The sequence below is a fragment of the Cyprinus carpio genome, chromosome B4 (assembly GCF_018340385.1).
Source record: "Cyprinus carpio isolate SPL01 chromosome B4, ASM1834038v1, whole genome shotgun sequence".
Classification (NCBI taxonomy): domain Eukaryota; kingdom Metazoa; phylum Chordata; class Actinopteri; order Cypriniformes; family Cyprinidae; genus Cyprinus; species Cyprinus carpio.
This window is the reverse complement of record NC_056600.1, coordinates 13,080,982-13,093,732: the sequence shown is the minus strand read 5'-3', so window position 1 is coordinate 13,093,732 and position 12,751 is coordinate 13,080,982. Positions and strand designations below refer to the sequence as shown.

The 12,751-nt window shown below is 37.5% G+C and overlaps 1 protein-coding gene across 6 annotated transcripts in view; it reads left to right on the top strand.

The window, feature by feature from the left end:
• The window catches only part of sox5 (SRY-box transcription factor 5), a 205,180-nt gene that overhangs the window by 104,486 nt on the left and 87,943 nt on the right, over nt 1-12,751 (top strand). For all 6 annotated transcript variants that reach the window (XM_042722035.1, XM_042722033.1, XM_042722034.1 and 3 more), the window contains one exon: nt 6,111-6,183. In XM_042722035.1, the coding sequence (XP_042577969.1) occupies nt 6,158-6,183 (26 nt within the window). In that variant the 5' untranslated portion in view covers nt 6,111-6,157. Of the gene's footprint in view, nt 1-6,110; nt 6,184-12,751 lie in introns of those variants that run through there.

Sequence of the window (12,751 nt, the reverse complement as noted above, 5' to 3'; positions counted from 1 at the left end):
TCAATGTTGTGCTGTTCTACAAGGCCATGCTGCTAGACACAGCTGAGTGCCTCTCGAAGGAGCTGCATCAAAGGGCCCTGTATTCAGAAACAGACAGGTTGAGCATGTTACCTGCGCAGAACGGCTGTTTAGAAACGAAACGGCTGGATTAAATGAAACATATTCAGCACTCTCAGATAATTACATCAGCATGTAAAAGTCTAATTAGTGATCTCCAGCGGGACACATCAACTGACACTAATTAAATATAGTCAATCCTGCATTCCCCTCAACCCCACCATTTACACACAACCAGATATCTCACACACCACAAAGACAGGTGAAGTGTGTGTTAAATGGGCTTAACAGTAATGCATTGTTTGGATGGTCGGTCAGACTAGTAGTTCATAATTTTATTTGCCCTCACAAAAAAGACATTCTTATAAATTTTAAACCCATAAATTGGCATTCAGATATATATGAATAAATTGTAATACAAATGGTCATCTCTATTACAATATATTACTAGCTGTTTTATTTATTGGTTTTATGTTCTGCATGTTAGTCGACAATATGATTTTGATTTGATGGGCAAAAGTTGTTCAAATATTAATAAGCCATTTTTGTTATCTTTTTTTTTTTTCAAAGAAATTTTAATAAAAGATTATACCAAACTACTTAATTATTCTTTCTTTTGAAGAACTTTCCTCTTTTAATTAGGATTTTTTTCTTCTTTATGATATAAAAACAGGCTACTTTTGACTTTGTGAATATTAAAAAAAATCTAAATGATTTTTAATTCAGATAATTAAAAACATGCTCATCTTAAAAGCGATATACAAAAGAGTGTTCAAGACATTGTATCCACGAGTTGCATATTATAGTAATTTTGAATACATTTGCATATGGGGACTAAAAATTTGCATCATGACATTGACGGAATAAACTCATCAGAAAGTCATGTGACTCTACCCTAATTCATGTGACTGAAGAGTACTGTGAATAAACCTAAAAACTAACCAGCGGACAAATACCATTGCATAATAATATATTTATTGTACTGTATATATCATCCTTCCAAAGCTCAATATTCAACAAATCACATCAAATGTTTACATTTGCAAGATGTAAAAACACAAGATGTTAGTATGTAAGTATGTCAACGCAGAACAGCACCAAAACTCTCTCACAGGGTCTTGGGCCCCACTTATTAATAAATACTTCTGCCTCTGGTGTGTGAAAGCTGGTATTTAGGAAAGAGGGCAGGGGATAGATATAGATCGGATGCAGCTCAATGTATGTATTGTGTCTCTGTCTGTTTTATGGTTCAACTGTGGGCCTCCTGTGGCATTTTTTCATCTTTCAGTCAGTGCCCTTTGACCCTGAAGTCCGTCTCTGATGACTGCGTTTGTGTGTGCATCTGGTTTGGAGTGACTTGTGCACGGTTACAGTACTAATTTACTACCCCACCGTTTGTGTCTCTTCTAATTAAGGCCAAGTCATGGCAGACTAGAGCTGGGCCCCATCATACGTCTGCTCCTGATTATACATTGAGCCTCGCACTCTCTAACACACACAAACGGAGAGATTACCCTCAGGTCCAGTTTAATCGCTTTCTTCCTTCAAGTGCAGGCTCGGGGGTGGAGCATGCTAATTCCGGCAGGGGGTCGCCAAGGTAGCGAGGGGCTGCAAGGGCGGGACAATGGCAGTGTGCAGGGCATTGATTTGAACCATACCTCTGCACATTCCTCTACAAAACACAATGAAGTGCATTATCCTGCTCGACTAACCCCCCTTCATCCCGACCCCTTTCCTCTTCTCTCTCCAACAAAGAGCTTTTCAACCGGTAATGTCTAAAGCTTCTCGTCCCACTTACTGACTGTTCTCACCTTAGACACACGTACATCTATATGTACAGGCCAACATTGGCACAATGTTGTGTACTTTAGAACCCCAACCTTTTCTGGTTAAAGTTCGCCCAAAATATAAGTTTGGATACTAAAAGAACTAAGTCTTTTATTGTTAACCAAACACTTCAACTATTAAAACCCATTTTTGTGAATTAAAACAAAGCTGACATTAAATATAAGTATTAGATTAAAAAAAAAATGAAAAATGAAAAAACAAACATTAGACAAAAGAACATAGTTACTAAAACTTGATATAAGTAAATTAAATCTAAGAAATTACTTACCTTCATGTTGTTCCAAACCTGTATATATTTTTTCTTCTGTGAAACATAAAAAGAGATGTTTTGAAAAATGTTCACACTGCTCTTTTTTAGTAGAAGTTAAGCATATTCTGACTAAGGGCTGTCAGGCTCTAAAAAGTACAAAGCAACACCATAAAAGCACCATAAAGAAGTCCATATGACTGGTGTGCTGTATTTAAAGTTTCTGAAGCCAAATCGTCTCTTTATATAAGGAATAGAGTGAAATTTGAGTCGTTAATTTCAGACGCTATGCACTGAAAATCTTCATCATAGCTCTCGAAATTTCATTTGCAATTCTGCACATTCCCTGTAACTATTAGTCATATGCAAGAGAGAAAAGTCTTTGATGTCACAGATTTTGTCACATCTATGTCCCTTTAAAAAACAGGATGTTTTTCCTGCTCGTTTTAAAGATGGCAAAGTTGCATTTTTATCTGTCTATCTGCTAAATCGAGAGCCCATTGCACACAAAATAACAGGGAATTTATCTTTGTATCCGTTTCTTGACAAATACAGATTATCCTTTAACTCTTGTGGCTGTATGTTTGTATATCAGCGGGAGAGAGAGAGAGCAGAAAAACACTTAAACCACTTTATCGGACTCGTTCGCCGTGTAAACAGCACAGAGTAAACAATGTCAGACTCGAGTGTCGAGTCCAAATCTATTCCAGAACCGTTCGGTTAATTAAAGCCATCCTTCCCCATGTACAAGCGAACAAATCAGCTGTCTTAATTATGATAATTAGCAGAAACATCCTTTCAGATTCCTGCACAAAAAAAACTGAGAAATTGAATCGCATGATGCCACTCGTTAACGAGGTCGTCAGTCAAGCAGCGCAGCTAATTACGACAGGAGGGAGATTTCTCTTCAGAGCAACGCAGTGATTTTTCACCAAGTCAAAGAAGACGCTCACACACACAACGCCAGGGTTCCCCAATGCTATCACACACACACTCATATATACGGGCCTCTGCTTGTCGCGTAACTTCCTGTATGCGAGACTGATTCTAGGGAGGTTTGCGATCACGACAGGTTTATATTTTCTGGTTCTGTTCTCTTGCTATTTTAAATGGTTGACTGCATCTCTGTGCAGCCTGTCGAGGTCAGTTCAGACGCTTCAGCTCCCATTTAAAAGAACAAGTTGCAGCAGCCTCTGTCTGAGAGCGTACATCTGTATTTGAGAGGGTATTGTAGATGTGCACTTATACAAGTGTGTTATCTGTGTGTGAGAGTGTGTGTAGAACAGGGCTGATTGAATTAGAGTAATTAGAGACAGCTCACAGTGTCAGTATTAATCACACTGCAGTCTCATTATGGGCCCTGCACATCATTCCTTTCATCTCGTAATGATCCTCAGTCACCAAGTCACACATATTAACCCACATCCCCCGTTTCTCTTCTCTCTCTGTTTCTCCTTCCGTCTTACACACTTATATACATACATACATATTTAAACATACCCCCACACACATAATTATATATATATATATATTTAATACTTATAAAAGCTGTATTTATCATATATATATATATATATATATATTATTTTAAATGTCTCTCTGAAATACTTGATTCTGATTGATCAGCATTTAATACTTTTGAAAAATGGCTGTGTACTATACAAATGTTGCTGTAAATATGCATAATATATGCCGTTTTCCATACTGATTTTTTATTGTATCATTGTCAATCATAATGTTTAATAATGTTTTACTAATATAATCCATGAATTATATTCTAATGTAAGTAAAACATCATTTATTAATTTTTACACACTGACAATATATTTTTCAGTGTGTAAAAGAATATATAGCAATTTTAATATAAATTGCTATATATTCATTTTATATTTTATATGCATATTTATATTTTTTTGTTATTTTTTATGTAAAACATCAATAATTTCTTCATTTGTTTTTACACACTCTGGAATAACTGGAATATGATATGAGAGACAGAGAGAGAGAGAGAGAGAGAGAGAGAGAGAGCTACTGCATTAGATAACAATAGCAAGTTCAATTCATCAGTCTCTCTGACAGAAGGGTGGCAAACACAAAACCTTTGTTGAAAGAACTCATATCACATCTAGGCTGAAGTTTGCCCATAGGGATAAAATAGCTCCATTTTGCAGATCTTTTCTATGGCCTGATAATACCAAAACTTTGAAGCCTTAGGCAGTATGCAGCATCCCTGCAGTGAAGTATGGTGGATACTTCAGGGATCCTTCTCTGGGGCAGGAACTGGAAAACTCATAAGGATGGAGAGGGAAAATGGATGGAGCTAAGTCCAGATAAACCCTGGAGGAAAACATGCTGAATCCGGACAGGCACTGGGCCCTGGAAGATGATTCAGATTCCAACAAGATTATGACCTGTAACATACTGCAGTAGTCAGACTGGAGTTGCTTGAAACCAGAAAGGTTTATGTCTTGGAGTGGCCCAGTCGAATCTCAAACCAACTGAGCACCTGTAAAATGACTTACATTCTGCTGTTACAAAACTTCATGGGGAAAAAAATTTCAAAAATTAAGATACATGATGACAGAGACTCTCAGAGACATTAACACCTGACATGAATGTCCAAAGTCTATTAACTCTGAGGACAAATACTTTTCATTTTCAGTTTCTTTTTACTATTATTATTATTTAGATTTATTTAGTGGAATATCAGATGATTCATTTGGCTTTTTTTCTTTGACTTTGTATTGAAATCTCTAGTAATTGCAATGCCGTTCTTGTAATTAGGGATGTAATGATTAACTGCGAGCCGGCTGAAAATCGATTCAAATATGTGCCGATTCAAATCGGTTGAGATGCTAAACAATCGGGATGCAATTAATGGTAAGAGTTTATATGAATGCATGTCTGAGGGGAACTTACTGTCTTTAGAAAAGTTTAGATGGTATTTTTTCTTTTCGTCTTGACTCTGTATAATGCGTGTTAAAGTTCATAAGTGCAGTGCTGCTTTGTTTACAGCGGAAACCAAGGAAACGCTTTAATCGCCACCTGCTGGCAGAGAGTGAATCTGCATCTCGTTCCGCTTGTCTGCTGTTTCTGTTTCATGCAGATATTTTTATTTATAATTTCACAAATCTGAAGTCAAACCATTCTGTTTTTGCTTCAGATTTTGAAATTATACGGTCTAATTTAGATTAAAAATTGCTCATGTTGCATGTATGCTGCATCTTTGTTTGGATCATGATTAAAATGCAGTGGTTGCCTCTAATTTTAAATGGAAAAAGCACAGACAAAGCCTTATTTTGTTTATATGAAAGGATTTATTTTATTTGAGTTACTTATTTATTTGATTTGGGGCTTGTTTTAAAATTTCAATTTAGTTTTGTTATGTACATTTTCATTATATTTAAATTTTGTCATTTAGCAGATGCTTTTATCCAAAGCGACTTACAAATGAGGACAATAGAAGCAATCAAAACCAACAAAAGTGTTCCTGTGGGTCAGTGGTAGAGCATTGTGTTAGCAGCGCAAAAGGTAGTGGGTTCAATACTCAGGGAACAAACATACTGATAAAAAGAAAAAAAAAATGTATAGCCTGAATGCACTGTAAGTCACTTTGGATAAAAGTGTCTGCTAAATGCATAAATGTAAAAGAGCAACAATATGCAAGTGCTATATTTTTATAGTTATATTTCAATTTCACAAATAAATATGCAGCATTTTGTCCAAGCAATAATAAAAGGACACATTTAATTTATAATTTGTCTTAAATCTCATTTTGTAAAAATTGTGAATCGAATCGTGAAATCAAAATCATGAATCGTGAGTAGAGTGAATCTTTACATCCCTACTTGTAATACATGGTCTCTGAGTTACCTGATGTACACAGTAAAATGTATGATGTCCGAAGAACTGTACATATGCACACTAACCTGAATTCTTTAATGATTGTGTGTTGCAGACTGTTCAGCGCAATCCCGCCACACATTCACACTCTCTACAGGGGGAATGAAGACAGGTGAAGCTGAAGACAGGTAAAAACCACAGCTCCTGGTCACTTTGGGGATTTTTACTATAAAAAAGATAACTGATCAGACACATCTCATTTCTGCACCCTACACAGGAAACTGCTGCTTGTTGGCGGGAAATTGTCACAAGGATTATATCTCAGTTCTAAGTTAAAGTCCAGTTATACATGTGTTTTCTCTAGCATTGGCTTAACTTTCTTAAATTAGTTCAGAATTTTAAAGTTGTTTGGTAAAGTTGTCACATTTTTGTTGTGATTTTGAACATATCACAGAACTGTTTTTATTTTATTTATTTATTTAATAGATGTTGGGTAAACAAACAATTTTTCACATTTGCCTTCATTTTTATTTATTTGTTTATTTTTGTAGGTTTCATTATTTGTTTTCATAAATTTTTTACATTTAAATTAAGCTGAAAATCTCACTCAGGGGTATTTAAATGGTAAGTTTCATTGTGTCAACTTGCTCCACAGAGTGTGACAAGATGCCCCGCTATTGTCACCAGTGGTCAATGTATATTCAATGAACTGTAGACAATGTTATATCCTTGGCAATACCAGTGGATACATTCAAGATCTTGTTTGTAGCCATAAACTGGCAGTTACACACACACACACACACACACTGTATGAATTTATCTAAAGTAAAGAAAAAGATGTTTTCTTATTTTAATGCATTAAGCATTTGAAAATTACAAATCAGTGGCCGTATCATATGTAGCTTTTTTATTTTTGACAAAATAAATATGTCTCTGTTGTTTTATAACAAATGAATAAAATATCACTTTTATGAACAAGAATAGAAAAAAAGAAAAACATCGGCTTGAAGAAATGCTGAAATTAATACCCAGTCTGGGCTCAAGCTTAGGTGCCTCAGCTTTTATTTGTTTCTGCTCATTACATGCTGAACTTGTGTTTACACAACAGCAAAGGGAAATATCTCCATTTAAGAAGGAGAGCAAATCTCCAGTGTTCCCAATGTCATTATTCATCTTTTTCTTTTAATGAATCTGAAATAATTATTTGGTTTGAGGAGTGCAATCCCTAATAAGGTGTAGCAGGAAAAACAACAGGGGAAAAAAGGAATCAGGGGAGCGGCGTCTTTTGAGTACAGCCACTGTGTTTGTGTTAATGAATGCAGGTTAGGTTAATGACGAGGAATAGACTTCAAACAGCGCCGTGAGGTTGTCTGTCTCTGATGAGGGTCTTTTTGATGCTTTTTCATAACTGCTTCTAAGGGTAAAGTCTTTGCATTGGCTGCTCTCATCTCTATAGCACACAGTGTCACATACACGCTGAACTCTGATCAGGGCTTTAGGTCAGCAAATCTGTTGTAGAAATGGTTCGTAACGCTCAGTGATTGGAGATTGAAAATGACTCGTCCAATCACTGACAGCCGTCCTCACGGGCTGGAGAGAGAGATGCAGTGTGACATTGCGTGAAATCATTTAACAGGACTGCTAAGGTTAACAAAGTGGGCTGATTTGGACTTTTACATAACTTAAGGCATCATATTATCATCAGGGTGTTGTTAAAGTCTTTTTTTCTATAGAGAGTGTGTGGTGTGTAAGTGAGTCTCAATAAATCACAGACCCCATCTGTATGTATATGTGAAGTACACTTGAATATATACCATAAATGTAAGGCTGTCAAAGTTAACATGTTAATTTAATTAAATGCAGATATTTTTCATAACCAGTCTACATATAGTTTTGTTGGGGAAAATTAATTACCACATAGATTGAGTTAGATGGAATAGATGTTGTTGTTGCATCTATAATTACAGGTCTCCTCACAAAGGGGATCATCATATTTGGGAGTCCAAAATGCCATAGTATCTGAACCTCCTTCATATCTTTCTATATCTGCATCTGTTTTTACACCCTTTCTCAGTCTTTTACATACTATCACCATTCATTCTCTCTGTATCCATCTTATTTGATGTCGTAAGTGCATGTTGTTTAGCTAACTGAGGGCTGTTTAATTTGATCTAACCAGATGAAAACAAACAGGCTTTTCCATCACTCATTCTCTCCTTTGGAGTTTTTCCTTCCTTCCTTCCTTACCTCCTTGCTTTTTTTCTGGTCTGCTTCTCCTATCATTCTTTTGTGTACACACCATTCTGTTCACTTCTCCTTCATTTCACTCTCTCTCTTTCATTTGTTCATTTTCTTTTGTTCTCTCAATCATTTCCGCCTCCTTTTTTCTCCCCCACAAGCTCTATCCTGCTTTCTCTCGCACTAATTGTGTTGTGAAACACCTTTGCTGTGTGTTCGGGGCCCTAGTCCATCAGGGCCTGTGTGTGTTAGTGAGCGTTTGATGTGTAGTGCTGTCCGCGCTGCTCTGTATGCTGGTGAGAAGGGGATCATTATGTGTGCTTGTATTCGAGTCGTTTTTATTTAAGACGCCAGACAATGGACTGGTGATTGAAGAAAACAGCAGGCTGACAATGAGTCTCTGTGTCTGATAATGCAGCACCATCCTGCCGGGCGGCTTTAGGAGGGCCCCGGCTCATTGTGGCTCCAAGGAGAAAGGGAGAGAGGGAGAGAGAACAAACCCGCTTCTTAGTAGGAGGAATATTTTGTCGTGGTATGTCATTATTTTGCAAATTTGTATTATCTCATCATGTTGTCTTCATTGTAATTGTGGCTAATTAGAGGGCTAGTTAGAGGCCGGGCTTTGAGGCTAGCTTTAGCGTGAAAGAAGCCCGCCGATTAGCACTCTCCACCAGAGGAAGCATAGAATGGGGAGATTAATCTGGTTACCTTGACGACACTCGCTTCCATCTGCGAGGAACAATGCGGTTTTGTTTCTTTGGATCAGTTCGGATCAACAGAACGTGGTGCTCTCGCTTTAACAATGCCCAATTCTGTCTAACCTTCACTGCCGCCCTCCTGTTTCGGGCCCCCCTACCACCTCTACTTCTTCTCCACTAAATCTTCATCCCCTCACCTCTTCATTTCTCAGTTTTCTCGCTTCTTGACGTCCCCGTGATCTTTTAGACAGCGTGACTTTTAAAGTCTTTGAAGTGTGCGTATTAGAGATGGCCATTGTGGTTGTTTTTGTCTACTTGATATGAAAGATTAATCATCCAACTACTCAAGTACTTGACAAAAATATCATCCAGCTATTTGACAGGTAAATCATTCAATTAGACTACTTGACAGATACTTGACAGGTAAATAATTAGACTACTTGACAGATACACATCATTCAAATGTTCACATACTGGAAAGGTAAATCCTCCGATTAATCGAGAACTTGACTGATAAATCATTAAACTTCTTGACAGATACTAGCAGATTAATTCTCTGTCTATTTGAGACTTCAGCAGTTTAATCCAACAGTTAAAGTACCCAGGAACTCAACCCATAAGTCATCCAAACAGTATCTGCGAACTTGACAGAAAAATCAGCTGAATACTTCACAGCTAAATCATTTGAGTACTTGTAAACTCAACAAATATAAATCATCCAAATACTCAACAGACATATAATCTGACCACTCAAACAGTAAATCATTTGATTACTCAATCAATCACCAGATACATCATCCAACTAGTCAAGTACATGCCAGATATCATCCAACTAGTTGAGTACATGAGTTAAATCATGTGAGTACCCAAGAACTCAACCAATAAGTCATCCGACTACTTGCTAACGTGACAGATTAATCATATTAGTACTTGTAAACTCATCATCCAAATACTCAACAGACTAATAATCCGACCATTTGAAATGGTAACTCATTTGATTACTCAGTCACTTAGCAGATAAATCATCCGACTACTCAAGAACTTGACAGATAAATAGTATATTATTACTCAACAGAAAAATTATCTAATGACTTGAGTACTCAACTGATAAATCAACTGATGACTTTGATTCTCTACATTATTACTTGAGTACTTGGTGAACATGTGTCCTGTTTTTTGAGTACTCTGGTACTCGTGTCCATCCCTTGTGTGTGCTGACTGAAAGGCAGGAGAATGGGGTTGTGTGTTGTGACAGGCGGAGGTTACCAGAGGTTGTGACCTTGTCACACCAAGCCTGAAGATTTGTCCTGAAATCTCCCTCTGGGCTGAAAAGCACTTAATGAAATAATACACTTGCCTGACTGTAGACACAGCTCAGGGACTCCCCCTGCTAACACCAACCTCGGAGACAGTGAGCTTGTACAGTGGAAGAGAAAAGGCTGTTAAATTAAAAAAGTCTCTTTTTTTCTTTTTGATGAGAAGTAAAAAGAGGAAGAAAATCATCCTTGCAGATCACATGTAAGTGTTCATTGTGATGAGCAGTTAGAGTCTCTCCATCTGGTGTTCACTTTGCACTCTGAACAGAAAGAGAGAGAGCGAGACACAATTGAAAGAATGCCAGTGACATCTGCTCCCATGGGCGCCACAATGGAGATCCATAGAGATCATACTCACACAGCCCTCACTTACAAAGACACCACTGTATGTACGTGTGTGTGTGTGTGTGTGTGTGTGTGTGTGTGTGTGTGTGTGTGTGTGTGTGTGTGTGTGTGTGTGTGTGTGTGTGTGTTCACAATCCATGTGATCTGGGAGTCCACAGCATCTTGACAAAGCCATGCCCATTGTGCCATGCAAAGATGAAACTCTCAAACTTCTGTTCTGTATTATAATTTAGAGAAATGTAGTGAAATACATTTATTTATTTGTGTTTGGATATTGTTGACAGTCTGTTAGTCTGACAACTTTATGCCATTGTTAAATATATAACGTGTTCCCAAACGAGTTAAGACATGATGTACAAGCAGCCTGTCGTTACTGCAAAAATAAACACAGACAGAGTGATCAGGTTTCTTATTTACAGATTATGACCGGCTGACTGTTTCAGTTACGCTATGAATATATATATATATATACATTAAAACATCTTATCCACCCAAACTTTTAAACCTTAGTCTATACAATATAATATATGTTTATTACTTCTTATTTTAAATGTTATAACTCATAAATGTACCTGTTTTGTCAATTTTTGCAGTTTCAACTTCAAGCATCTTCTATCCAAGCAAATGAGGGTAAGGCTAGTGCGAGTATGTGGGTTTGTTAGTGCGGGGGTGTGTTTTTGTGTGTTTCTGCATACTTCTCTTTGAGGAAAATTTCCCCTGTTGTGTTTCATGTGCATTCAAACTGGAGTCTGACGATACGCTCATAATTTTCGTAAGTCATCTCTCTCCAAATCGCTTCAAAGATTTGCAGAGTGCCAAAGATTTTCACCATTTTTTTCCTCAGGCCAGTTCTGGCGCGGTGCAGCAAGGAGTGGGGAACAACAAGGCCCCCCCCCAAAAAAAAAAAAAAAAATAACAAAAACAAAACTATATCTGAACAGAAAGTGTTTTTAAAGAGCCTCCGTCAAGATGAACTTTCAGATGTGTCTCCAACATTACACATCTGCTGTGTGTGATACATCTGTTCTTCAGCCACTGAAAGCTGACAGGAAATATCCTCATTATTGAAGCATCGCTGATTATTCATACATTCACTCAATCAGTTGTTCACCCACCTGTTTATTGGTTCACTCCTTCACTCTCTGAAAAATAGCTGCTTGATTTGAATGAAGAGTGTCTTGGTTCTTCACAGAGGAAATGAGGGTGTTTTGTGTGGGGAAATTGCTGTGGTTTGAGTTTACATATGGAAACCTACCGAAATGTTGGAATTTGGAGCCAAGATGGCTCTCATGATGCACTTGACCAGAGAGAGCTGTGTGTGTGTGTGTGTGTGTGTGTGTGTGTGTGTGTGTGTGTGTGTGTGTGTGTGTGTGTGTGTGTGTGTGTGTGTGTGTGTGTGTGTGTGTGTTTTAGACTACACTTGATGATTATGCCTGTTTTGGCAGGAACAGTGGGGGCTATCGTGCCACGTCCTCTCAGTGGTCTGCTTACCGTCATGGCAACCCAGCCGTGGCCCCGCTCTCTTAATGGCAGCGTTTATGACATGATGTCACCTGTGTGAGCAAGCTATTGTTTGACTCCTGCCAACGTGGCATTTTCCCCCCAAATACACAGCCTCTCTGTTACATACACACTCAGAGGAAAGGACGAGGAGGAGGTGGCCAAGCGCCTTTCGCACTGCTCTAAATTCTACTGCTTCAGTCGTGACTTCTTAATAACCTACGACACTTCAATGCAAATTGGTTTTTTTTTCCATGTTCTAAAAATGTATGCTTTTCTTTATTAAGAATATAATGCTGATCCTTTTCAGTATAATGAAAGTGAATAGGGACAAAAATAACAGAAAAAGTGCTCTGTGTCAATCTTCTGAAGTTGTACAGGCATTGTTTGAGAATCAGACTGAAATATATTCACTGAAAATCTCGATATCTGCACTAGCACGTTAATGAGAGGTATGGCAAAATATGACCAAAAAATCTTTTATTTAAAATCTTTTCAATGCTTTAGTTGATCAAGTTGATCAAGAAAAGCTGAATTATTTGTTCACAAATAGAATTGATCTGGTCCTTCTGATCAGGCTATAAATCTATCATACAATATTAGTTTCATTTAGTGCTTGAGTTATGCACTTTTATGGTGCTTTTGTGTCTTTTTTGAGC